This window comes from Crocodylus siamensis, chromosome 3, assembly GCF_052110815.1.
Source record: "Crocodylus siamensis isolate JL-2025a chromosome 3, ASM5211081v1, whole genome shotgun sequence".
In the NCBI taxonomy this organism is placed as follows: Eukaryota; Metazoa; Chordata; order Crocodylia; family Crocodylidae; genus Crocodylus; species Crocodylus siamensis.
This window is the reverse complement of record NC_143397.1, coordinates 13,256,496-13,283,430: the sequence shown is the minus strand read 5'-3', so window position 1 is coordinate 13,283,430 and position 26,935 is coordinate 13,256,496. Positions and strand designations below refer to the sequence as shown.

The following is a 26,935-nucleotide window of genomic DNA, read 5'->3' as shown; positions in this document are numbered from 1 at the left end:
GATCTATTGAGGGCCCTTCCAACCCTAACATCTATGAATCTATGAAACTTTGTCTGAAAAGGAAGATGAGAACTTAACTGCCAAGCCAAAGGTAACAACAAGAATTTAGTGGGGACAGCATAAGGGAAAATGTAGGGACAGCTCTGTAATCCTGCTACCAAAAGCAATGGTTATTCGGGATAGCTGGCTTACCCACCACAAATGTGAAAGGAAAACTAAAAGAATCACAATTCTCCTGCTCCTCACCTTTGTATCAGGGCGATTAAGGATGGACATGACTCTGTTATGTTGACATACAGCAACTGGAGAGCCTTACGATGGAAGTGGTGGATCATATTGATGCTGATTGCCCTGCTTTCTAATTGCGGGAAATGCATGATGATGTGGGGAAATCTTGTGCATGAAGCCTGGCAACCATTGTGTGAAAGCTCAGCCACAGAATCATAGGTCTGCCCCCAGCAGCATTGTTGGGGCTGCACAAAGCAGCCCCAGGAGCCCCTAGTTGCTTTGAAACCCAGCAGATGGACTAACTAGAGAGCAGAAATTCCCAGAAAGGATTTCCAACCAACAGAGCCACTTAACAGCCTGCTTCCAAGCAGAGAGGGGGTATAAATTAGAAACAGAGGAAGAGCAAAAGGGTTGCAAAGCTCTTACACTGAGATAAAAATCAGAGATGTTTTGGGAAGGGCCGATTAAATATTTTCCACTTAAAAAGAATTATTTTAGATCAGATCCATAAAGCATGTTTATTTATTAAAAAGGCGGTGCCTGTATTTGAGCTTCAGGACACCTCTAATAGTCATCTGTGAAGCAAAACAACCCTCCAACTCTTTTGCTTATGGGATACTAAAGCTAAAGGGTCATTGCAGAGGCTGAACTTAGCACTCTCCATCACCATTAAATGAAAACAAAGCGCTGCTTTTGGCAATTCTCACCAGGTTGAAAGATCCTCAACAGTTGTTCCTATCATCTCCAACCTCCCAGCAAATCCAATGTTGGCATAAAACTCAGCAAGTCTCCTTGCAAGCATATGCAGGTAGCAAGCATTAATAAAGTATATAGTTGGGAAAGGTGTTAGACAACCTTTGGGCACAAAACGCCCTTCACCAGGTCTTAGAAAGCTTGTCTAGTGGGCACCATAAGAGCTATTGTCAAACAAATCTTGCTCCTCACATAATCCCTAGACCATCACAGCTGCAAGGCCACTACAACACCTAATAAATAGTGGCATTTGTGTCTGTCTATAGCCCTTCGTTGTCATATCCAAGCATCTCACCAGCCTCATCCAGTCTTATCCACACAGCAGCCCTGTGAAGTAGGAAGCTGTAATAAACTCCATCTTACAGGTAGGACCCTGAGCCACAGAGAAATAAATGACTTGCCAAGGTTGCTCACAGCATCTGTGGCAGAGCAGGGAACCGAGCGTGGGACTCTGGAGACTTGGGGAAGTAGGACTCTAACAACGGGACCATGCTTGTATCTGTAATCCTGTGAGGACACCTCCTTTTCATGGACAGCCACAAAGCAAATGCAGATAATGCCTGCTGTGGTATCTACCCTCACTATCAAGTTCACTTGCTTATAGAATCACAGAAAAGTAGGGCTGGAAGAGACCTCAGGAGATCATCTAGTCCAGTCCCCCGCTCAAGGCAGGATCCCCCCTGACTAAATCATCCCAGCCAAGTATCTGTCTAACCCGCTCCTGAAAATTTCCAAGGCTGGAGATTGCAACAGATCTCTAGGCAGCCTAGACGATATGCGTCCACACGGAGTAGCCAACAACCATATTTTGTGTATTTTAGTGATACTTTATATTTAGTGGAGGCTCACAAAAATACACACCTAAAAATGACAGTATTTTCCTGCTGTGTCATTTCCATGTGAGACACTACAGATGCCACTGGGCTATTATAGGATTTTGAGTGGGAGGAAAGGCAGTCTATGCTTTGTGAATTCATGCAATATTTACTCTGGTAGTTGCTCTCCAGACTAGGTAAACCTGTATCTGATTTAGATGGCGCTGTTGAAGGGGCTAGAGTTGACCATCTATACTTGCACTGCAGTGTCCAATCTTGTATTTAGGAACTGAGATGCTACTGCAGCAGGTACCACAGAACTAGATCAGACCTGATGAATGGGGCAGGCTGCTCAGAGGTTATCTGAAATAGCTAGCCATGCAGTCCGTGCTCTAGAGCCCTTGTGTTTTCAAGTTAGGCTGTATCATAGTGGTCAGCAGATCAACTGCACATCTGCAGTGGTGGAGATGTCAAGTGGGGAGCAACTGGGGATTTGGAGACAGTAAATTCTGTGTTGGGAAGCAACGAAAGATGCTGAAGCAACGAGAGATGCTCGGTCTTATGTGTTCAGCACAGAAACCCGGCCAACCAGCTGCCTCAATGGATGACATTTCATGGGAATCCTTCCTCATCTGATTGGTTTTCAAATATAATTAGATATTAAAACAAATGAAATCGAATGAAGAAATTGATTTTCTCTATTGAACATCGTCATCCCAAATAAATCTGTGTATTATTATCCCAACAGACTAAAATGGAGATAGGCAGGCATGCCTACATGTTTAAAACCTCAACAGAAGGTACTACAGTATGTACAGACAGAAGCATGGGAATGACCCATTACAACTGAATCACAGAGAAAGCACACACATTACTGGTGGGGTACTGGTACAGACAACGAATGCATGACAACACCCCAGCGACTGAGCAACTCCCCAGCAATCTTTGTGGGTCATCATATACAATGCGACACTCCTTCACCGGTCCAATAATACAAGCAGCAGAGCTGACCCACTAAACACTACACAAAGTATCTGGTAATATTTTTTTCAGAGAAATTGCTGAAGAAAAAAGCTCAACCATTCATTCCCCCATGAGATCAATGTGGTTTTTTTACAGTGCTACCAGCTGATCATTCCCACAGAGATATAAGCAGTGCTTCCTTGAGAAGCTGTCCTGCTGACAAGGTGCTGGCATGATGGACTAGACAGGGAAGGAGGAAGGAACATAGCAAAGATTTCAAGTTAAAGCACATTTTCACCACTTCATGCCCTGGGAAAAACCCTCACAAGATGATATGCAAACTCAAGAGAGAGTCATGCTGCGTTCAGCTGTGATCTGAAATCCTGCAGAATCACTGAGTGCAATAATTTGCATTTAAAAGAAGAATAAAATGACCCAATGTTAGTCAGGATGTGAGAAGCTGACTAAATATTCAGATTGGACTGATTACATTTTCATACTATTTTGATGAAATGCATTAACAAGGGCCTGCATGAATTAGTGAAAACCAAACCATGTTGGCGTGGCTGGCTCTGCTCCCTGCCTCCGAATGCATCGCTCTGGGACGTCTGGCAACCCGAGCAACCCTCCTGCAGCAACAGGCTGAGTTACAAAGGTTTAAAGCAGGGGTGGGCAATTATTTTGGGCAGAGGGCCGCTTACTGAGTTTGGCAAGCCATTGACGGCCGCATGACAGGCAGCCAGGGGCAGATACATATTAATTTTCTAAATTTTTTAGGCGCCCTGGAGGCCGGATAGAGTGGCCTGGCGGGCCGCATCTGGCCCCCGAGCCACATTTTGCCCACCCCTTGTTTAAAGCAATGGTGTTTTCAAGGTTTTTTTTGCCGGGAGTGGAACGACAGGCTGCATTCATAGACTGACCTCCCAACCAGCATCTTAGCCCATACTCCCTGCTCAACTAGAGAGCTAGCACAACTTGTTGGGAGATAAAGGGCATTTAAAAGATGCAGCAAGTGAGGCATTTCCCAGGCAAGTTCAGTCTTCTGGACCAGCAGAGGCAGTGAAAGGCATCGCTGCTCCACCACCTGCCCCGGTCCAACAACGGTTCCTTGTGTCTAGCTGCCCTTGGGAAACAACGTGCAGCCCTTGTGCTAGTCTGCCACAGTCAGGCGCACTGTGCAATCAGCAAACAATGCAATATAGATATAGCACATAGGCTTCCTGTATGCAAACCCTCCTCCTCTGGGCTCATCCATATAGACTGTAAGGTTTTGGGGCAGAGACTGTCGTTCATTATGTGATTGCATAACCCGTAGCATAACAGGATCCGGAGCTAGCTGAGGCCTCTACAAGTTATCACAATGTTACATATAAGAAGCAGTCAAATATACAAGGTTAAAAGAATGCTCTTTAGGTTTCAAGGTCAAGGCCACTGTGAAGGTGCCTGTTCAAGGTTAATTCGGGCCCTTGACGTATCCATCCTGCACACAGAATGACACAGTACTCTTCTGGAATGATTAGTACGTGGTTCAGGTAACGAAGGATGGCACCACATGCACAGGCAGCCGTGGCTATGGCATTTCCTCACTTTATGTCTGCAAAGTGGCATTTTTAAATGTTAGTGAGAAAAATCTCAGCCCCATTTTAAAAAATGTTTTGCGGACGATCCTTTGTTTTTATCCACTGGGGAAAGATAGAAAGGCTGAAAAACAGAACAAAGGGTGAAGAAGAGGGTTTTACCTTACTTCAATCACTCCCCGCCCTATTCGATGAAATCAAGGTGGGAAAGGGAACAAATGTGGGAATTTTCTAAATCATCTTGAAAAAAAAATCTTTTCCAAATGTAGTTGAACAATTAAATATTTTGACAAAAATTATTTGTTTTTCATGGGAAAATCTTGTTTGCTATTGAATATGCATCTCTTCCCCCCCACACACTTTTTTTTTTGGACTAAAATGTTGTTCAGCAGCTAAACTCAGTCACTATTACTTCAAGCAGCTCGTAAGCTGGCCCAGCCCAAGTGTCATTTTGTGCAACAACCAGAAGACGCGTTGCTGGCCCCAGGGGTTTAATGCTGGGCGAGTGTTACAGGCCTGCAGCAGGCAATGGAGCTGCAAAAAACATCTGAAAACAGTAATGTCACAAGAATTTTTTTTACAATGCACCGTGCATCTTAAAGCTTCCCCAGTAAGCACCTTGAGGGCTAAACAATCTGGTCCAGTAGGGTCAGGAGGAGCCAGGGATCAGCAAAATGAACTTTAAAATCACCCTGTTCAAAATTCAACATTGAACTTTTCTTCTAAATATAGGCTTGATTACTCCCCTCTAAATGGTCATTTATTAACATGACAGAAACATTTCCACATCATTTGTCACGGTTCAGTGAGCGTTGTTATCTTTGCTCAAGCAAGGCAGACCGCAGACTAGAGTGGCATGGCTCAGTGGAGGTGAGCTGCGTGGGAAGACTGCATCACACCTCCAAGTGACGGGCCAGGCTCCACCTAGAGCTATTTGCTTTTTACCTCCAGAGCTGACATTCACGCACATGCTCGCACACACAGAAGTCACAGCAAACAAATAAAACTTAGGGCACCTTGTATCCGTGTCCCAGGTCTAAACCTGCTTCCAACAAATGATCCAAGCACTCGTTTTTCCCTTGATGCCCCTTGCATGTTCCCATTTTCCGAGCCATAGCTCTCCCCATACCCAAGTCCCTCCTCAGGGGCCTCTGAACTCAACAGGAGTCTTCCCCTGGACTCGGCATCAGGCCCATTAGCCTTGCTTCCTTTGTGATGCCCACAGAAACCAAGCCTGAACACAGTAAAATCTTTCAAGATCTGATTTCCTCCGAGCTTCCCCATGTGCTCTGCCTTCTCTGGTTTTGCCTACTGGCTATGAACCCTTCGTTTTCATTTTGCATCTTGAATCGCCCACCATGCGTGCTTGGGATGTTTCAAGGGACAAATCCTGCCCACCTTCTCTGTGCGTCTTCTTTGCAAGATACAAAGCTACTGTATGTTTTATGCAACCTTTAACTATTACTCAGGCATAAGCTGTGGCAACATGGACACGAACTGCTTTCTCAAGCCAAGCTTTTCAAACCAGACTTATAGCATGGACACAAACACATTTACACCACTAATCTGCCTTTAGACCAATGTAAACGTGGAGGAGACGGATGCACAGTGTGCACTCTTGCACCAGTGTAAGTCACTCCATTCTGGGGCAAAGCTACCACCCAGAAAGCTGAGAGTAAGTCTGTTGTTCAATATCTAGACAGCGTGGAAGGGAGGCCCAACAAGTCCCTACTGCTCGCAGGCAGTGAAATCTCTGTTCTACTGATAGTACGGCAGAGGGATATTTATATCACTTCACCGCTTCATAACCATTGGAATGAATCTTATATCCACTGAATACAATGCCTGGGATAATAAGATAATAACCCTGCAATAAAGTGTGAAGAGCTTTGCAACCAGTTTTATGTTCCCATACAATGTGGCACCTAAACTGCAACCACTTCCATTCAATATGCATGTTTTTTCAATTCCCGCTGCACCACATTTTTCACATAAAATAATTGATTACAACAAGAAATCAATTTTAATGTGGAGGTACTCCCCTGGGACATCACACGCAACATTAGAACAAGAGGCAGCTAGCGCTTCCGTTCTGCTCCCAAGTGCACTACAAAGAAAGAGCGAGATTCCCAAGTGGATGGGCTGTTTGGATATGAAACCACCGAACTGTTTCAGTCGAACCATCGAGTCGGAGGAAGTAGGCTGCTAGGCTTGGCTGGATGCAAATGGGAGATTATGTCATGCCCTTTTTTGTTCAAATAGATTGCCAAGAGGTGCTTGGGGGGAGAATCTCCCCTGCTTTGCTACTGCTCCCTGCTGCTCTCGACTGTTGTTGCAAACATTTTAAAATTTAAGATAAAAAAGTGACTCCTTCCCAGTGGAAGAACCTACTCACCGCGAACATCAGCATCTGTAAACTGTATGTGCGGGGATGGGCGACCTTCCCTTCCCATTTCCTGGCAAGATCTGAGGCAGATGGATGTTAAATCACCCATCCATGGTCTAACAGGAAGGTGGTGGGACAGCCAAAACTGAATTTGGGAGCCCAAGCTTGCGGTTTTGTATGGTAACTTTAAAGCATATCTTAATTTAATCCAGTGGGAGCCAATCTTTCTGGTAGGTGTGCCAAAAATTAACCCTGAACCTTCCCCTAGTGCCACTCTGATACCCTTCCCTTACCTGATCTACTGCTCTGCTTTCTGCTCCCTGCCTGGTCTTCAGCTCTGCTTTCTGCTTTCTCTGCCACTGTGCTGCCTGTCCGCTCTCCAGTCTACCACACGCCATGCACGCTTGTGGCACCCATGTCGCAGGTTGGCCACTGTTGATCTAATCCACCTGTCTATAATCTCTCCCTGGACACTGCTTGCTCCCAGTAAAAAACCTGGATATCAGAGGTAGAATTTTTGGCGTGAAATGACTCCTAATAAAGTCCATCACTCCCAAGCCCATATTCCCACTAACTGGTAGGCTGGTAGATTTAGTTCCCCAGCTACTAGGTTCCTGGTACATTTTTCATACCAGGGCTACTAAAGTCGGCAAACTCTCAAAGATGAAAGATAAATGCATTAAGTTTATTATTAAGTTGCAACAGGGTTCGGCTGAGCAGGGAGGAGAATCAGATTCAGCTACCACGCTGAGACATGGTATTAGGAATGGAAGAGATGGACAAAACTGTGACTCCCTGCAAATCACAGTGTTGTTCCTGAAGACTGGAAAAAGAAGCACCGTGTGCTGCAACCAAAATGCTTGATGATGCATCTATGCAAGGTGGGAGGCCAAAGCATTTTTTTTTTTTTTAGGACTGAAACGAGCTAGCATCTCCTCTCTAGTCTGAATCCCCACCTTACCGATGGGAATGTAAAGTGTCTCAGTGGATTCCTTGCTTTTGTCCTAATTCAGTCAACACAAACTGTGGCTCTGTTGCTTTAGTATGAACAACATGCATTATGAATGTCTTTGCAATTCACAGGTTACTAGATCTCCTCATGGGATATTTATCAGAGACCTTTTGCAAAACCCTTGGACTAGCTGGTGTATATTATCTACACTTTATCTTGCTATGTGATCTCCCAACATCCACCCAAGGCAGTTTCTTTTGCTATCTGTTCTTGTCATCTGTGAGGGGAATGCCCTTAAGGGTGCTAAATGCTTGTGTCTGCTGACAATTTATAATGGTAACCTGAACAGGCTGGAAGGAAAAAGAAATACGTATAATGTGGTCATCACAGCTGTGCAATGGGCTGGATCCTCTTTTACTCTAAAGGGGATTAAGCACGGTTCAGCAGCAGAGCATCTGGCCTCATCCAAGCCATGAAAACACCATTTCAAAGCCTACCTTACTGGTCCTGCTGTGCCTCCTACCCAGAGACAAGGACTTCACACGCACTTTCCCCAGTTCTCACAGGAGTTTTTCAGAGCTATCGCTTCACTGGTTTTTATGGTTACTCTTCATTTGCATACTTTATTTACATGCAGGGCCTCACTGACATCATGAGGTTTTGCTGACATCATGGCAACAACTGCATAAGGTGGACCAAGCCACACGATCATAGTTGTGTGTGCTCCAGTGACCGAATTCAATGGAGGAAGTACAGGATGAAGTTTTCTGGCCTCCATTACATGGAAGGTGAACCTAGATGCTTGCAACAGTCCAGACAGATTCCAACTTATCCCCCTGAGCATGAGATATGAGCTCAGGTGACTTCTTTGCTGACTTTTTCTCCTTCAACTGCGTACCGGTGGCATGAAAAAGGTCCTTTTTCAGGAGACTGAACCAGACAGTGGAAAGAGATTGCCTAAGGTCCTAGCTAAACTGTAACTTCTGTATTGCATCAGTCCTCCAACAACAGGATAGTGCCTTTACAAAGCTATTAAAGATCAATCCTGCAGTGTACGTGGCATTAAATGTTTCTGTACACGTCTCCAAGAAAATCTAACTTCAGGAGTGTAGCGCGGTTCAGGCACACAGCTGAAACACAGTTTGGCTGCAAGATAAACATGGTACTTTAAATTGCACCCGGGGAAAGAGTGCCCTGTCTGAATTCTGCAGAGTTTTACAAATTTATTAACTGCACTTATTGGATTACGTGGCTGGCCAGCCATGAAGATGCTGCCATATAATCAATTGCCAGTTGGTAATCCAGCTTGAGTTTCCTTGGCTGGGAATTTCCAGTTCATATTAAAAATGTAGTTACACTCTCCCTAAGGTGGTTTTAATGGATTATTTGCACTGTCTAGGTGGCTATATTCACTTGGCCTTTGGCCTCTGGCTTTATATAGCTACATGGAATCTGCTGTAGTTGACCACAGACAGAAACTTGTGGTACAGAGACCCTCAGATATGGCAGTAGGACAGCAAGTGAAAAACGCTGGATCAGCCACTACACCACGACTATGCAAATTGTTAAAAAATATAGGAACAACATAGTTAATCTCAAAAAACACAGCATTAGCTCAAGCCCTCTTCACAAGGCTGAATGAATTCACTGCTGGGACTGAAGTTTGCTCTGTTCAGGATCCCCCCACATGTGAATACTTGAGGCATGTCTAAACAAAGTCTCTTTGGGTCTTTTTTCAGGCACTTCCTAAGACTCAGGAAAACCAAAGATTACTGTTGATTCTCAACGTCTCACTTTTCAGCTGTCTCACTGGAGATGCCTCAAGGAAGCCCGATTCTCAACAGGCAGGCTGGATGGCACTTTCTGAAAAACAGGCTCTTGGGAGCATCTAACCTTGGACACTCACAATCACAGGTCAATTTTGAAAATTGTCACCGTTTTCTGCTGTGTAACAACATGAACAGGGTTATCTTGAGTATCAGCATCCACTAAACCACAGTATATGAATAGCCAACCAGAAAAATGGGCATTGAAAATGTTGCACGATGTGCAAGATGGACGAGTCATCCTGCATATAACCTGACTGATTTTTCCTTTAACTTTAAACAGCGCGATCCCAAAGTTATTTATTCTTATATTTAAAATACTAAAGATGCCTTTCTAAGGCTATAGGTGCTTGAACAGAATGAATTGTGCAGTGACTGGAAATCCCAGCTTCATCATAGTAACATCATGAATTCAAATATCTGTAAGTATTTCCAGCTTCTTTAGCATTTCAGATAAACACGGCATCACCGAATGACATTCCAAGACGGGAAAGGGAAGGGCAGATCAATGGCCCTTTTGGACAGGGCTTGCCTACCTCCGGTCGTTTCTCCTCCGTCTGAACAGCTTCTTGGTGTGTGCAATTTCAGCTTCATGCGGCAATGGATGGTAACCCTGGAGAAAAAGGGAAGGGAAACAACAATGATTACTTCTGGGGTATAGAAGGCAGTGACAGCTAAATGGTTGGAAGAGAGGATCAGGTTCTGTACTCCATGTGTCAGGAAGTTGTCGGATAACTGGAGTGGGAAACCAGGCAACTCTGAATGATGCTCCCTGTTTTCCATAATTGATTTTTATGTTATGTTGCAGGATAGAGGTATTCTTTACCCTTTGCGCTTAAAGCCCTAATTAATATGCTTCTGTTTTAGTTACACTGCATGGGAACTATATGTTATGAAATAATAGCTGTGAGCCCCCTCATATCTATACTAAAGAACCAATAAACTAGGACATTTTTATAGGAAGGGAGGCAGTATTGCATAGAACAGAGGACATGCAAGTGTGAGTCAGAAGTATTGATGACTCTGTAATTTACTGACTCTAAGCCAACAAATTATATTATCCTTGGCACTCGTAAAGCATTTCTTAGCTTTGCTTTGCTTCATAGCATAAGAACTACCATGTGGGTTCAGACCAGAGGTCCATCTAGACCAGGAGCAAGCCTCCAACAGTGATAAGCAGCAGACACTTCAGAGAAAGAGTCTAAGAGCAGGGCATGTGTTGAGTGACCCATCCCCTGTCAGACCAAGCAGGTCACCCCGGGTGGATGACATTCCTAATGGTCAAGCTTAAGAGCTCAGGAAGGCCCTATCCTCTGCAAATTTGTCTAATCCCTTTCTTTGACCAAGCTGTATTACTGGCTTCCATGGCATCTTGTGGAAATGCGTTCCTGGCATTAACCAAGTAATCCATTCAATGCTTTTGTAATAGGAAACAAGCTGGGAAACAAGTGAGGCAGGGAGGAGGTTAAGTGTATTGCCCAAACAAGTTAGTAGAAGAGCTGGGGTCACAATCAAGGCAGCCGATCTTTGGTGCTGTCTCCAGGTCCCCAAACCATGCTGCATCCTCTTTCTGTGACTCAGTTCACCCATATGATCATGGGGCAATTTGGCTTACTTGCCTGCTAGGGGTGTTGTGAGGCTTCATGACTGTTTGCAAAGTGCAAAATGCTTCAGAGGTTTTTTGGATGAAAGGCATGATATGTACCGTATTTACTTCATTAGAAGACAGGATTTTTCCCCCCATTGAACATGGGGGAAAAAGCCCCTTGCCTGACGATTGAGCATGAGGCAGTGGAAGGGCACCCCCTCCACTGCCTCTGCACACCCTGCCACTCCTCTCCTGCAGCTCCAGTCACCCCTTTCCTGTCTCGCCCCCTCTACTGCACTCCTCCTTGCCCTACTGCTTCCCCCACTGTCTGCCCCCCTCATCACCTCTTCCCCTTCCAGCTGCAGTAGCTGGGGCAGAGGGTGGGGGGAGGAATTTAAGATTATTAAATTATAATAATTTAATATTATTATAATTAGATTCCATACAAGGAAAATTATAATAAATATATATATTTTTTTACTGCTGCCTATATTGTATATGAGAAAATCAGTACCAAAACTTTCCTTTAACATTTCAGACACTCATGCTAAACATTTATTTCAATATTTTTATGGCCATTATACTTGGGGTCTACACAGCTCGAGGAGGTAGGCAGCCGATTTCGTGGGCAGTTCACAGGGCCAGCCACCGTTTCCATGGATTTCTTGCAGTGGGGCCCCCCCACGCCAAATTGGCAGAGGGACTCCAAAGGCCCCACAACTGATTGGCAGAGAGGATTGTCCGTCACGTGGCTCTGCCCCTCACCACTGATTGGTAGAGAGGGGCAGGGCTACATGACAGGCAGCCCTCTTAACTGATCAGTGGCAAGGGCCAGAAGTGGCAGCTGCTCCTCGTCGTGCCAGAGCCCTTCCCTGCTTCCCCCGTAGGCTGCACAGCTGGGAGGACTTCTGGCTCCCATTGGGGAACCAGCATTTTATTTTTAGTAAGCTTCCCCTTCCCCCCACCCCCAGCAAATTTTGCAGACAGACATCGCCCGGTTTCATGGAAATCGTGATTTGTGTAGGTCCCTACTTACACTATAGCTAATCACTTGTCACAGTTTGAAATGCATGCAAAATGGTGATCTTCCTCAATGCAAGTGATGTGCTCCATTTAGGGGTTTCATGTTGCATTCCTCATGCACAAAATATACCCATTCATATCAATGGGAATTTTAGGTGGGTTAGGGAAACTGAACCAGCCTAAAGCTTGGGAACAGATAGTAGTCTAGCACACCTCCGATGGATAGGGCAAAGAGAATTTAGAAGTAACGAGACCTTTACCTGTATGACTATTTACAGCATGCAAGGAACACGGTGCATGTTGGTCCCCATTACGTAACAGTGCCATCACAAAAAGGCTACCGCAAAACATTCAGTGACAGCACGAAACAGTTTCTTCTAAAGCAGAACACAGTGTATAAGAACATCCTGCGTGCCTCGGGAACATGTGTCCTAACTATGGCCTTTACAAAGAATACAGAGTAGACATTTTCCATGTGTAGAATCTTATTAATGGGAGGGGGGGTCATCTTGTATTTAGGGTCATTTTGTATTCATGGTAAGTGCTAAGCATAATTTATTTTATTGGTACTATAGAGTCATAGCAAGCCACCAAAGACGGTGTTAAAAAAACAACAACCCAAAACAACCCCTCCTCCAAATACCCCCCACCAAAAAACGCCCCCAGCAACAACAACAATTATGCACTACAGTACTTCCCTGGCTTGCAATAAAAGCTTGGTGGCTTGCAGTAAAAGTCACTCTCTCTACTTCCATAACAATCCCTCTCTCTCGGTTGCAGTTTCTGCCTCAACACTAGTGAATCACCCACCACGTGAGAGGCTGCCAGGGAGCAGCATGCATAAGGGGGAGCAGTGGGCGGGAGGTCTCCTTGGCGTGCGCCACTGCTTTGTCACACTGGCACGGCAACACGATGCACCCGCTGCCGGCTTCAGAAAGCTCTCTCTCTCCCTGAGATCCTGAAAAGTTCTCAGAGTCGACTTTAGTAGCAGTTGCCCAAAATAACAATCTGTGATTCTCCAATTGGAAGATACTGTGGAAGCACAAAGGCCTCCAGGAACATCAGCGACATTAGGCTTGTAACCCTCGGAGAGTGAGGCCAGAAGGGATCACTGTGACCATCTACCCTGATCACCAGGGATCCTAGTTTTCTCTGTTTAAAAACTGCAAAATCTCTGATAAACCCTTCCAAAATCCAGGATTAAAATGAAATGCCACTATATATATAGGTATCAGTTGAACACAATGTTTTCATAGATAGATAGATATTAGGGTCGGAAAGGACCTCATTCGGTCACCGAGTCCGAACCCCTGCCCTTCGCAGGAAAGAGTGCTGGGGTCAGACGACATATCTTATTGACATATTTATGATTTTAAAGCAATTTGGAAACCCACCAGTTTCTCAGTCTCTATAATAAAATAAATTCTAAAGACCTATACATTTTGGTGTTTGATTTGGGGTTTTTTATCATGCAACATCAAAGCTCTCCCTGCTCCCCTTCACCCACCTGGACACAGGTCCAGGCCCCTCACTCCCCACCCATAGCCCCCACTCCCCCAGCTCTGCCGGAGAAGGCCCCCAGCTGCCCGCACTACAGGACCAGGGCCCCAGGTCCGCAGCCCCCCGCAGCAGCGCCTGGGCTCTGGCTGGTGCCCACAGGAGGCAGCAGCTGCTGCGGTGGAGCAGAGCACACAGCCCGGCTCTCCCACCCCCAGGGGCAGATCCCCTCCAGGAGTGCACACAGTGGCAAGGAGTCAACCTCCCCCACCCCCCACGTAAGTAACCCACAACCCATCCTGTTCCCCACCTGGGCCCTGCAGCCATGCATAGCCCCACGCCCTACACACCACCCCAGCTGAGCAGCGCCCCAACCCCAACCCCAACCCCAACCCCAGCCCTGCCTAGCTCCCACCATCCCTCACTATGGGGGGCTCAAATTCCCCCTCCCCTTGACCTACTGCAGGACCTGCTCTCCACACCTCCTGGTGGCCATGGGCACGTGTATGTGCACACATGCACGTGGTGCTCCCTGCCTGACCGCCCTCCTCCTGCTACCCCCAGCTCTGGCAGACTGGAACTGTGCCAGTCTGCAAGAGGAAACCCACCGTTTCCTGTGTTTTTCTCCTTTAAAGGAGAAAAACCAGGTTTTACCACGTTTTTCCACAGTAAAGTGCTGCTGCATCTTGTGCATCAGCATCCCTGCACTTGAAAATGGTGGTGGAGGCACTTGACCTAAAGCTCGTTTGTCAAGCTGCCGGTGGCTGCTGGAGCGTGGCAATTGCCGTGCTCTAGCACACTTGATTGAGCGAGTCTGCTCTGACGCGCTGTAATTACAGTGCACCAGGATAGCCTCTGCGCTCGTGTATAGGCAGCCTAAGGTTGTAAACAAGCAAGACAGGCAAACACCATCACTAAGGCCTGAATAATTAAGGTGAAGCCAGAGTAGATTTGCACCTTACAGGCCAACCAAAGCTTTCGTGACACTCAGCTGCTGTGGACAGTTTCCTTTCCCAGAATATTTAAACCACTGCCGGAGAGCACAAGGGCCTGAAGCACCCACTGAGTTGAATATAAGCTTTCACTAAACTTATCCCTCTGCCATCCTTAATGCGCACTGTAGGTTAATGGTACACTGCTGCCCACTTCAGCAGAGCATAATTAATACAATTTTAGCTACAACTAAATGCTGGGGAAGACAGACTGATTTTACATCAAGTGGGGGGCAGGGAGGAGGGGCGACATGGGACTATAATGCATTTTAATAGGTCAAAATTCTGTCGTCCTACTAGGGCCCAAGAGGGCACAATTACATTTTCTAAGACTAGTCATGAAAATCCCTTGGTGCGGAGTGGGAGAAGAGCAGGCTTGCTAGCCTACAAACTTGTCTATTTTAGCATTCCTAAATGTATTTTGGGGAGGGAAGTCTCCTTTGGGAGCAGGGTTGGACCAAGCTGACTAAAACAAATGCCAGAGGCTGCTCAGAGGAATGTGAGTAGCAGTCCTGGACAGATGGATGAGTGAACAGTAGGTAGGCAAGGCCGTTAAAGATGTAGGATAGGCATGCTCATTTTGCAGTTTATCACGTGGCTATCCCCATCGTATAGCTAGTGTGTGCATATACATATAACATACGTACTGTATACATAACTTTATGTATACACAGGCACCACAAAAGCAAAGCACCATCATTTTAAAGCTGAATTTTCTAGGTCAACCTCAATGTCAGGTGTCCAACCAGAAAAAAAATCAAATGCTTGAGCCTCACTTTTCTGGTAATCTAACCAAATGAGCAGGCACACTCCTGTAAATGAAGCCAGAATTGGTGGAGTGCAACCAAGCAAAAGACCCATTGGCAAATCATCGTTGCTTGAGAGGACTGGGATAGCGGGAAGCTACTTTTCTTTTTCAGCCTAACGGATCAATGAGTACATGCTGTTCACCACTCTCTTGCCCCCGCAACAGATCTGAGTAATACCTGCAGCTCCCACATACAGCACTGAGCATTGGTCCAGTGAGATTAGCAAGCAGTCTCTATTGCCTCCGATCAGGATGCCTTTTCATAGCCTGCTTTCAGCATGTGATCTGAGACATCATATACACAAAGTAATCTGCTCCCCAGCCCTGGAGAACAGGTACACTGAGGTGTAGAGCCCTAACAGGTCAGGAGACCTGTGTTCTTTGGTGGGGGATAAGGGGCATGGTCAGGTGAGAGTCACATGATCAGCTACCACCTATAAAAGCAGTTGGCAACTTAGATAAGTCAGCAAAGACCATGGGAGAGAAGAGTAGTGACAGGTCTTCAGAGATCCCAGGCAGGGGCCTGGGGAGAGCAACTGCTGGGAACAGGCACCTCCATGGAGAAGAGATGCAAAGCCCCGGGAAGATGGCGATAAGGCGGAGGAACCCTGGCAGGATTCTCACGCCAAGAGGAAGGACTGTGCAGATGTGGAAGCCCAATGTCATCTGAAAGACCCAACTCATCCTGGGGAACAGAGACGGATGGTCCAACATGCTATTTCCGTAACGAGAACTAAGACCGGGAAGGGGAATAGTACTGCGATGACAACCGGGCATGGTGTTTGGATTCAAGCAACATGGACAATGACCGTGATTCTTAAGTCAGCTCATGGAGGTAGTTAGGTCAAAGGACGTGGTCATCATAGGTGACCTGAACTTCCCAGACATCTGCTGGGAAGAGCAGTCAGCCAGGTCTGACCGCTCACGTAGGTTCCTAGCCAGAGTGCAGGACCTCCATCTAACCCAGGAGGTGCACAGCCCCACCAGGGGGGATGCCTTGTTGGACCTGGTGCTGGCCACGGATGACGACCTGGTGAGGGGCTGCGGGTGCTCGACCACCTGGGTGACAGAGATCATCGCCTGCTGGAATTCACCATCCAGCGCAAGGTGGCAAAGGCCTACAGCAAGGCAGCAGCCCTAGATTTCAGGAGGGCGGACTTCAACGAGCTAAGGAGAATAGTCGGGGAAGTGCTGAGGTCCCAGAGGGGAGGGAGCCAGGTGTCCAAGGAAAGTGGTCGCTCCTTAAGGAGACGATCCTCCAAGCCCAAAGGGAGGTAATCCCAACACGGATCAAAGGGAGCAGGAGGGTGCAAAAGCCCCCATGGCTCACCAAAAGCATCTGGGAATGTCTTTTAGCTAAAAGGGAGGCGCACACCCAATGGAAAGGAGGGGCCATCACCAAGGAGGACTATACAGCAGTTGCTCAGGGCTGCAGGGGGGCAGTCAGGAAGGCCAAGGCGGAGACGGGACTGGGACTACCTTCCCGCATCAAGGACAACAAGAAGTCCTTTTCTAAATACATAGGAGGCAAAAAGAAGGTACCGGGTAACGTGGGGCCCCTGCAAGACATGCTAGGAAATATGGTCGTTATACCAGATGGCAAAGCTAACCTATTTAACGATTCCTTTGCCTCCATTTTCCTGAGCAGGGACCAGATCAGCCCCCCACCAGGACCCCCTCAGGCCCCAGGGGAGGCACACTGAGGCCAAGGGGCAGTGAGAATCTAGTCAGGGAACTTCTGCAGGGACTGGATGTATTTAAATCAGCTGGTCCAGACAATCTCCATCCCCAAAAGCTGAGCGAATTAGCTGAGGTCATTGCGGGACCCCTGGCACGGCTGTACGAGCACTCATGGTGCTCTGGTGTGGGGCCAGAGGACCGGAAGAGGGCCAATGTGGTTCCCATCTTCAAAAAAGGGAGGAAGGAGGACTTGGGAAACTATAGGCCAGTTAGTCTTACCTCGATCCTGGGTAAGCTTTTTGAGAGAATTATTCTGGCGCATGTCCATGAGGGGCCAGTGGGGGAGATTATGCTTAGGGGCAACCAACACAGGTTAATTAGAGGCAGGTCCTGTCAGACCAACCCGGTGGCCTTCTACGACCAGGTCACCAAATCCTTAGATGCAGGGGTAGCAGCAGACATAGTCTTTCTGGACTTTCGGAAGGCCTTCGACACTGTCTCTCACCCCGTTCTCATTAAGAAACTGGGGGACTGTGGTGCCGGCACCCACACAGTCAAATGGGTCGCCAACTGGCTGGAGGGCCGCACCCAGAGGGTGGTAGTGGATGGGTCATTCTCAACCTGGAAGGATGTGGGCAGTGGGGTCTCCCAGGGCTCGGTCCTCGGGCCCGCACTGTTCAACATCTTCAGCAGTGACTTGGATGAGGGGGTAAAAAGCACCCTGTTCAAATTTGCTGATGACACTAAGATGTGGGGGGATGTAGGCACACTAGAAGGGAGGAATAGGCTACAATTGGACTTAGACAGGTTACAGGGGTGGGTGGATGAGAATAGGATGGGATTCAACACCAACAAGTATAAAGTGATGCACCTGGGGAGGAAGAACCAGCAGCATACCTACAGGTTGGGGAACTCCCTTCTCGTCAGCGCAGAAACAGAAAAGGATCTTGGAGTCATCAGTGATGCCAAGATGAACATGGGCCGGCAGTGTGGGGAGGCAGTCAGGAAGGCCAACCGTACCTTGGCATGCATCCACAGATGCATCTCGAGCAGGTCCAAGGAGGTGATCCTCCCCCGTCTATGCGGCACTGGTCAGGCCGCAGCTGGAGTACTGCGTCCAGTTCTGGGCGCCGCACTTCAGGAGGGATGTGGACAGCGTGGAGAGGGTCCAGAGGAGGCCACTTGCATGATCAGGGGCAGCAGGGCAGGCCCTACGAGGAGAGGCTACGGGGCTTGAACCTGTTCAGCCTCCACAAGAGAAGGCTGAGGGGGGATCTAGTGGCCTGTTACAAACTAGTCAGAGGGACCAGCAGGCGTTGGGGGAGTCCCTGTTCCCCCAAGCACTGCCAGGAGTAATGAGGAATAATGGTCATAAGTTGATGAAGAGTAGGTTCAGGCTAGACATTAGGAGGGGCGACTTCACTGTCAGGGCGGCTAGGGTCTGGAACCAACTTCCAAGAGAAGTGGTGCAGGCTCCTACCCTGGGGGTCTTTAAGGCAGGGCTAGACAAACACCTTGCCAGGTGTACTCTTTCCTGCCATGGCAGGGGGTCGGACTCGATGATCTGCTCAGGTCCCTTCCGACCCTACTAAGTATGAAACTATGAAACCTTAAGCAATGAATGGTCCTCAGGTTGGACTGGGAGAACCCATGTTGCATGTACATATACACTAGTACGTCTGAATTTTGAACTGCCTTACAATCGGTTTGAACGAATCTTAACCCCATCCATCCACCCATAAGCACCCAGAAACATGACAGCTGCCTCTTCGTTTCCACAGAACCGTTTACACAGCAGTTCACTGACGGGAACAAATTAAAAGCTTTCCCGAACATATTGACATACTGCAGAGCCTCCTTCCCTCCCACCCGCCAGCTGCCCCCGCCACCCCCACAAACCCACATCTATGTGCTGCGCTGTCAGACTCCTGAACTTATTAACCCGGGTTTCCCTGGTTACTCATCTAGATGAGACATGATGAAGTGGGGGTAGGAATGAGAAGGGGAGGTGGTTATTTTTAAAGCCACTCTGTGACGGCGTGTGGCTGTTTACAGGATTTGTACTTCGCTGGCAAGTACGTCTGCACAGGAAGTTATAAGAACTCAATGACTTTCTGTCCATTCCCTTTACGATGGTAAATCACAGAGAGAGAAGCACTGTAAGCCAACACGCTTCCATCTACCTTCCTACAGCTGCCATAGCCTACCTAATCCCAAGGGTTCGTTTAAGGGATTCCTAAAGCAACTTTCCAACAAATTAAATGGTCTTAACCCAGATGCATCTGACCGCCACCCCATGTCTGGAAACCTCAGATGTAAATTCATTCTCTGGTGCCAAAGGGAGTCTGAAACGCGCTAGCGCCCGTCAGCTCCAAGGAGGTGATATTGATTTCCAGGCGTTGAGATGTCAGTTGTATCGCTGAAAGTGAACAGGCGGTGAAAGGTCAAGTTCAGCTGTTTCGCCTCTGTGCTCCTGACATCCATTTTATTCATTATGGTTTTCAGATGTTAATTTTCCCAAGGAAAACAGCTGTCTTCATTTATTTATTTTTTTACTGACACAGTTCATTCTGATTAAATACTTACAAGATCACAACACAAAGGCTGTAAATCAGGTAACTAGGAACTTCAGTTGAAAGAGCCGCAGTGGAGTTCAGACAGCAGAAAAGAGTGAGGAAAAAGTAGCAGGATAGAGGGAGGAAAAACCCCCCTAACATTCACTGTAAGAGGCAAAAATAATCATTTAACATTTGCAAGGGATTATTGGATATAAGCTTTATCTCCAGGACCCCATTTAATCTCAAGGAACATTTCACTTCTTTGCTTATCATAAATAGGTGCAGAAAGCTTGACCCGATCAAACAAGTTGTTAAGCCTACAGTAGATTCTGGCAGTCTTGCTCCATTTTCTTCCATACAAACCTCCTCTTTGCTTTGCAGTAACTCTGAAGACATTGACTCCATTATCACAAAAGCCAACAATAAAAAATACCAGCCAGGGAAAAAAAATCGTACGTCCCAGAACTAACTTAAAAAAAAAAATCTTGCAAAGCACTGTGATACAGGGACTTTATTCTGAGCACAAAGGGAATTATTTTGCCCCAGAAGCCGGAAAGTCCAGGACAGCACACAACCACAGAAATACTGGTGTAGATGTTACTGTGACAGTTTCACACCCTGGGAAGATTATAACATTTAAAACGATGATGCTCAGTAGAGAACTTTCCTCTGGTCCAGTTACTGAACTGCCATATGACATTCATAGCTCAGCACCCCTCTCCCCTTCTTCCCACCAACATCCCATTCCTTAGTTCATCCCCAACTTTAAATTACATCAAGTCTCAATGCACACAAGGCGACAGGCTTCTATTAATACTGTGTACCCTGCTTATATACCATATAAGTGCATAATTTGATTACTTGCATAAAAGAGTGCTCAACCCAATTTGCAACTTATTGCTTACATGGTAACAAACTTGAGTGATTTGCTTATTGATGAAGCCCACAAACAGCTTAAGTGTGCAGCATCTCTGATCCCCGCTGTGCTTTGTAACGTAACTGAACTAGTTAACGTCACAGAAAAGGGGAAGGGCTGGCAAAGGGCGACCTGAAACTGATGGGAGCTTGCGTGTTTCACAGCTGCTATTGGACACGTTGAAACCAACTCGGTCTACTTGCCCTTCATTTTCGAGGCTTCTAATAGCCTCCTCCAAACTGACAATTAAAAGCTGTGAAAAGGGCAGGAAGGTAGTCACTTTTGGAGCTGTTGGTGCCACAACATGGGAAGTCCCATGTGCTTCACGAGTATCGAGGTTGGAGAGAGTGTACGCTCAGTCCCAAAGCTTTGTACTTGAGTGGAGTACAATGTACCTGCTCCATGAAAGGACCAGAGAGTATGCTTCACTCAAGAGTAAATCACAGCGGATGCCAGTGACAAACACAACCCCTTTATATCGGCCTTGTAAAATAAATCCCCAAAATGTACGTGCTCTCGTACAAGGTCTACTAGAGAGGGTGACACTTTGCTGGTTGGTGAAACTTGGACCTCTGCCCTCACCATCACTTTGACCCTTGATCAACTTCTCATCCCATTTACGTAATCAAGGCCAGCATTTTACAAAGCAAAGAATAACTATTGTTAGCATTTTGGCTGGAGCTAGCTTCTTGTTGATTACCTGCTCTTCCCCCTTCCGATGCCAGGAATTTCCATAGCAGTCAGCCCTTCTCTTACCCGCAAATGGTATGCAAGGGGGAATTTTTTTCCCTTTCTAATAAATATGACAGTGGCATGGATCAAATCCTTGACCTGATTTAGGTGCCATGGAATAGCACCAAACAATGACAGGAAGCTGCCTGTAAACTATTTCCTCTCCCTCAAAAGTCAGCTGATAAATTTGTTCCTTCAAATTGCAAAGTATTCATTTTTTTCCTGGTAGGTGTTTATACAGAAGCAAGTAGTGTAAAGCAGCAACCTGCTTTCTTCATTTCACCTATCTCCATACCGATGGGAGAAGAGCCAGCAGAATTTGGCTCGTGGCCCAAATCAAAGCAGAAGCTGAGTCATCAGACCACAACTGCTTACATAGGATTTCCCCACCACCACGCCCTAATAAAGTACAGGAGGCCGGGGGGCTTCACGACACATCTCAGCAACTTTTCTCAAACTCTTACTGTTTGGGTTTGGGTAAGACTAGAGAGGCAGGAAAGAAAGCGTTAAGGAGCTTCCCGTCTTGATCGACTGGAACAGTTTAGAAAATCCAGTGATGCCTCCATCCTACTTGCCATGAGCTGTAGCAGACCCGGAGGATGGCAGCAGGTCTGCGGCAGCCCCGTGGAGCCCAGCAGCACTACGGAGGAAGTGCAGGCTTGGTGAATCATGACAGTCTGGCCCCATGGAGCAGCGCTCCGTCCAAATGAGATGCAGAGGAAGTTGCTCCCTCGGTGAGGTCCTGTTTTAGAGGATTTCCTGAGTAACCACATCCTTATTAAGTGGGCTGTACGGTAAATGTACCTTGCCCAAAAAGGTGAAGGGGGCATTTAAAACAATGGTAACATGGCGTAGATGCAAGAACATAGTTATTTGTTACAAGAAGATTTTCTCTATGAAGTGTTTGGGGGTGGCAACATACCCCCTCCTGTGTGTATGCGACAGTCGCCGTTTTGATCGCTCATCTAAATAAACCTCTTTCTATAGCGCCTTACAGGAACGTACGTGTGGCCATTTGTACACGTGGCACCACCCCGTGCAGCAGCCGCAGAACGGCCGAGCTGCCTGGATTCCTCGTGCATCTCCACTTTGGCTGGAAAAGTTTCCCAGGTGACTAGACTTGGGCTAGAATTGTTCAGAAACCATCCAGAACGGACATCTCGACATTTAAGTCCACCTGAGGTTCATTATGATCCAATTCTAGGTGATGCACAAGCTTTGCACAAGTCCCCTCGTACCCTAGAAGGAGAAAAGCCACACTGAGTGCCTGACACCAAGATATACATGCAGCAAGGAGGAGGGGACGTGCACCTGTCCCCTAACTTTTGGCCCAACAGCCTAGAGGTTAGAGGACTTGCCTGAGGGAGGTCTGAATCCACATTTCTTCTTCCCAGTAAAGTGTCCTAATCCACAGGTGTGGGCCAGACAGGGCTGAGAGATCCTCCAGTCGAAGCCAAGCCACGGGATAGAAAGGAATCATTGTGGCCAAAAAGAAGCAGCAAGAAAGAGCCTGACTGGATAAGTAAGTTGTGGCTCCAGTCCCTGCTCTATTGCTGCTTAGGCATTTGGCATTAAAGCTATTAGATGAGATGCATAAGCAGCCCTGGGGGCACATGGGGAATTACTTCCAGGGGTAGGCGACTCTCAGAATGGAGGACAATCACCCCCACCCCAGTCAAATGGGAAGGATCAACGAATTTGCAACAAGGCATTAAACTCTCCACGACATTGTCCTGAAACCAGACTCTGTGGAGGCTTTGAAAATGGCTTAATGTACTATAGGAAGAATATAAATAACAGACAAAAGAAATCCCCCTTTGTTACAAGAATCCGCAAATACGAAAGCGGTTACAATCTGACTTAGGAAATAGAGTTTTTTCCCATGTAGCAAAACGGGAACAATACCTCATGAATGGAAGTCACCCTAATTGTTTTAACTGATGTTATTTTAGTGTTGTTTAGGTTTATTGTTTATTTGTGTGCATTTCCTTTACCCGGGTCAGGTTTAAAATCAGCCTTTACTATCAGTGCTAACTGCCCTGTCTGCAAATAGATAAACGCGCCCAATAAACATAGGGACAACAGCAGCCGCAACACTTGGAGGAGACCCAAAGGCGCAAGGAACCAACATTAAAATAAGCTATGTTAAGGACCTGGATGGCTCAACCCTGGCAGCCTGGTTTCAAAACAAGTGCCCTGCAGTTAATTCCCCTCGGGCCATTTGTGACTGCAGGCCATTAGCAGCCACTAGCTGGGTAGGGGCCTCCTTTAAATGGAGTTTATAGTCTGTAAGTAGCCTCAGGGTAGTGTGGTATTCATATCACACCAATACAGCACCATCAAACTTGGGAGCGCTGTGTGCAAGACTGGGGATAAGTAGGCCAGGGAGCCTGGACTCCGCTCTGACTCCTTTAGAAGCAAGGAGGTTCCCTTAGGTGAACTTCATAGGCAGTGACAGTCTCCTGGAGCTGAGGATGACTGCAATGGTTGCTGTTGATGATGCAATGGTTGAGAGGCTCTGCTTCGAGTCAGGTCTGCGGGGTAGAGGGGCTGGAGCCCATAAGAAGGGGACTCAGCTATACAAAATCCTCTCTGGTCAGCTTGGGGAGATGAGTTTATGCCGGAGGTGGGCAGGGAGGTGGAGTCCTTTAATTACAATATTATAGATGATGGATTCTTATGGCAACTTCTATAACTTAAGTTCTCAATCCCCCTGGGATCTATAATTTTTAAAAGTATATATCTTCCCTGCATGTTTAGTATCCTCAGTCTGGGCTGAGAGTTTCTTCAGCTGTGAGACTCTCAGCCCAGGCAGCCGTGGAGAGCCCCTGCAGTTGGGAGATTGCAGCAGCATTGGTCTCCCAGCCTTGGGTAGATGCAAATTGAAGTTGGACAGAAACCAGTGATAAAGTTATTACATAGTTTCAAGCAACACTTTTATAGCTGGTTGGACCTTTTTAAAGGTACCATAGTTTCATCGTTGGTTGGGTCGGAAGGGACCTGAGCAGATCATCAAGTCCGACCCCCTGCCATGGGCAGGAAAGGATGCTGGGGTCAAATGACCCCGGCTAGGGGATTATCTGCCCTCCTTCTGAAGACCCCCAGGGTAGGAGCGAGCACCACTTCCCTTGGAAGTTGGTTCCAGCTCCTGGCTGCCCTGACTGTGAAGTAGCGCCTCCTGATATCTAGCGTGAACCTGCTCTCAAGTTAATTTTGTATGTGTAGCCCAGTCTAAATTAATCACACAGTTAATCAGGTAACTCTGCAATAGGTGTCATGTGAAGAGGGAGCCTCTCTCCAATGCAGGGTTACAGCTGCAGGTAAGACAGCACAAGAAAATGAGTTTGATTTCTTCAGTCCTGCTCTGGTGATACAAGACTTTAGTCTCTATAGCTTTCAACCTCGCTCTTCTCAGCCGCACAAACACAGAAGTGAGCAGAGGATATGCTCATAATTCACCGGTGCGTCACCACTGTGCTGGTTAATGTAAAAACTGGCACAACGGGAAGGAGTGGTCAATTCTGCACTGCTGGGACATCATCATCTTTCATTCGTTGTTTGCTTTACAACATTACATCATGTGCGTTTAGTGCTGGCAAAAGGCTCCTAATGGTCAGAACAAGGAATTCATCAAGCAAAACTTAATGACTTCTGTGAATCCCTTATTGAAGGTTCCTATGGAATCCATATGGAATAAGGGCCTCTGAAGACTTTTGAAACCAACAGACACCGAGGCTTCAGCTGACACCACCAAGAGCTGGACCATGCCCCAAAACACACACTAACGTCAGGACAGCAACTCCCACCGGGGTGTTTGGGTTCCATTAAATTCTATAGAGTTTTTCTAAAAAGTAAACTGGAAAACAGCAAATTTTAGCGAGACAAGTGTTGCTGGGATGCATGTCTCCAACATTTTCCATTCAGTCAAGGTTAAAGATTAATGAGGAGCTGGGTCTATGCTTCTTTTGGCTTGATCCTTATTTTAAAAAAAACCAAAGAACAAAACAATTGATATATGTATATTGGCTTAGCACCATTTATATGTATGCCTCTATACAGGTAGACATAACCCACGTATATGCCTATGCATGTGCATCTTGGCTGAGTTAGAGTTTTACAGTGTGAAACTTTCAGCTCGGGGGGACACTTGCATTTCTCAGCGCTGCCTGGAGCATTCAAACTGTGACAGGGAAGTTGCTTATGAACAGAACAGCCATTACATTACCATAAAAACAGTAGGTAACCACTCTTTCCTTTCAGCTCTAATGGCCATGGTGAGAAGCACTGAAGCCACTTTCACAAACACTATCAATGCTTGGCAGTACAGAGGCACATTTCAATTGTGGGACTCCAAGTGGTTTATACGTCTGAACTAATTGTTACAACACCTCTACGCAGCACAGCCCTGTCAAAAAGCAGCTTTTACCTAGTGGGCTGTCAGAAGATCAGGCAGATTATTCCCTAAGAGAGAAGAGAGGTTGGTTTATGGTGGGTCCTGCATTCATGATTGTTCTTGTCTTGCTCATCTCCTTATTTTAGCAGAGTTGTCAAAATTCCCCCTTTAATTCCGTGGGGTAAAAACAATGCTTCAGAATCCATTATGGTCCTAACCCTGCCCCACAAAAGTCAAGGGGAATCCTAATACCAACTGCAAGGGGAGCAAATCTCAGATCCCATGCCCATCAATCCTTGCAGACAGCATGGAGTGAGATCCTGAAACACTGCGCTGAACGTGGAGGCGAGACTTCGTTCCTGGACTCTGCTTCTGTGCCTCAAAAGGAACACTTCTCTTCCCGTTTTTCAATCCCTGCTCTTCTTCATTAGTCAGCAGAGGTGCAGTGGGAACTACCTCCTGCAGCCACTGCTCAAAGGCCCCTTCATCTCCTGGAGTGCTGGTTTCGTTTTGCATTTTGCAAGTTATTCTCCTCTTCAAGGAGTGCCTCGTCTTTTGCATGAGTGCAGGAAGCATTATATAAGATGCCACCTTTCCTATTTGCTGCTTGGGGCCTCGATGCCTGTGACACTCAGGGGGCTGTGCAGGAAAGATGCTTTACCAAAGCCTGCAAGGCAGCTGCCAAGGTACATGCCTGGGAAGATAAAGCTGTTTTTTGCATGTTTCTGACTGTTTCCTGGGATATTCCTATCACACTTGACAAGAAAAGATTCCTCTGATTCTTGCTGCATTTTTTTCCCCTCTCCGCAGGAACAAATACAAGAAAGAGTATCGGTTGTATCACGCCATATGCTCTTGCAGATTGCCCCCTGCATCTTTCCCACATGTACAGATGAGCAAGCCTCATGGGTCTACTTGGTTTGAAAGTCAGAGACTATTTGCCCAAACAGCACAGTACAGGCAAGAGGGAAAAGCCTCCCCACTTTGTGGTGAATGATGTGCCATAACCCCAACCACCAGCATTAACTGTAAACTAACAAAAATGATCTTGTAATATTCTGCACGGCAGGTGACTGAGCTGGGAGCTCAGCTTACTATCGTTTGCAAGCTTGCATTACTTCTAAGCTTTGCAGATGCATCAAAAATACTAACGAGACCCAGAAGCATCACATTAGCCAAAGGACCTGGACGTGCTGATCACAAGTGCATTTTTCACGAGGGCCTCAAATGCTTCACCCTCTTCATTGA

The 26,935-nt window shown here is 46.7% G+C and overlaps 1 protein-coding gene across 6 annotated transcripts in view; it reads right to left on the bottom strand.

The window, feature by feature from the left end:
* The window catches only part of CTIF (cap binding complex dependent translation initiation factor), a 331,892-nt gene that overhangs the window by 139,026 nt on the left and 165,931 nt on the right, over positions 1-26,935 (bottom strand). For all 6 annotated transcript variants that reach the window (XM_090037762.1, XM_090037761.1, XM_090037763.1 and 3 more), the window contains one exon: positions 10,037-10,113. In XM_090037762.1, coding sequence (XP_089893888.1) covers positions 10,037-10,113 — 77 coding nt within the window. The remainder of the gene's footprint in view (positions 1-10,036; positions 10,114-26,935) is intronic.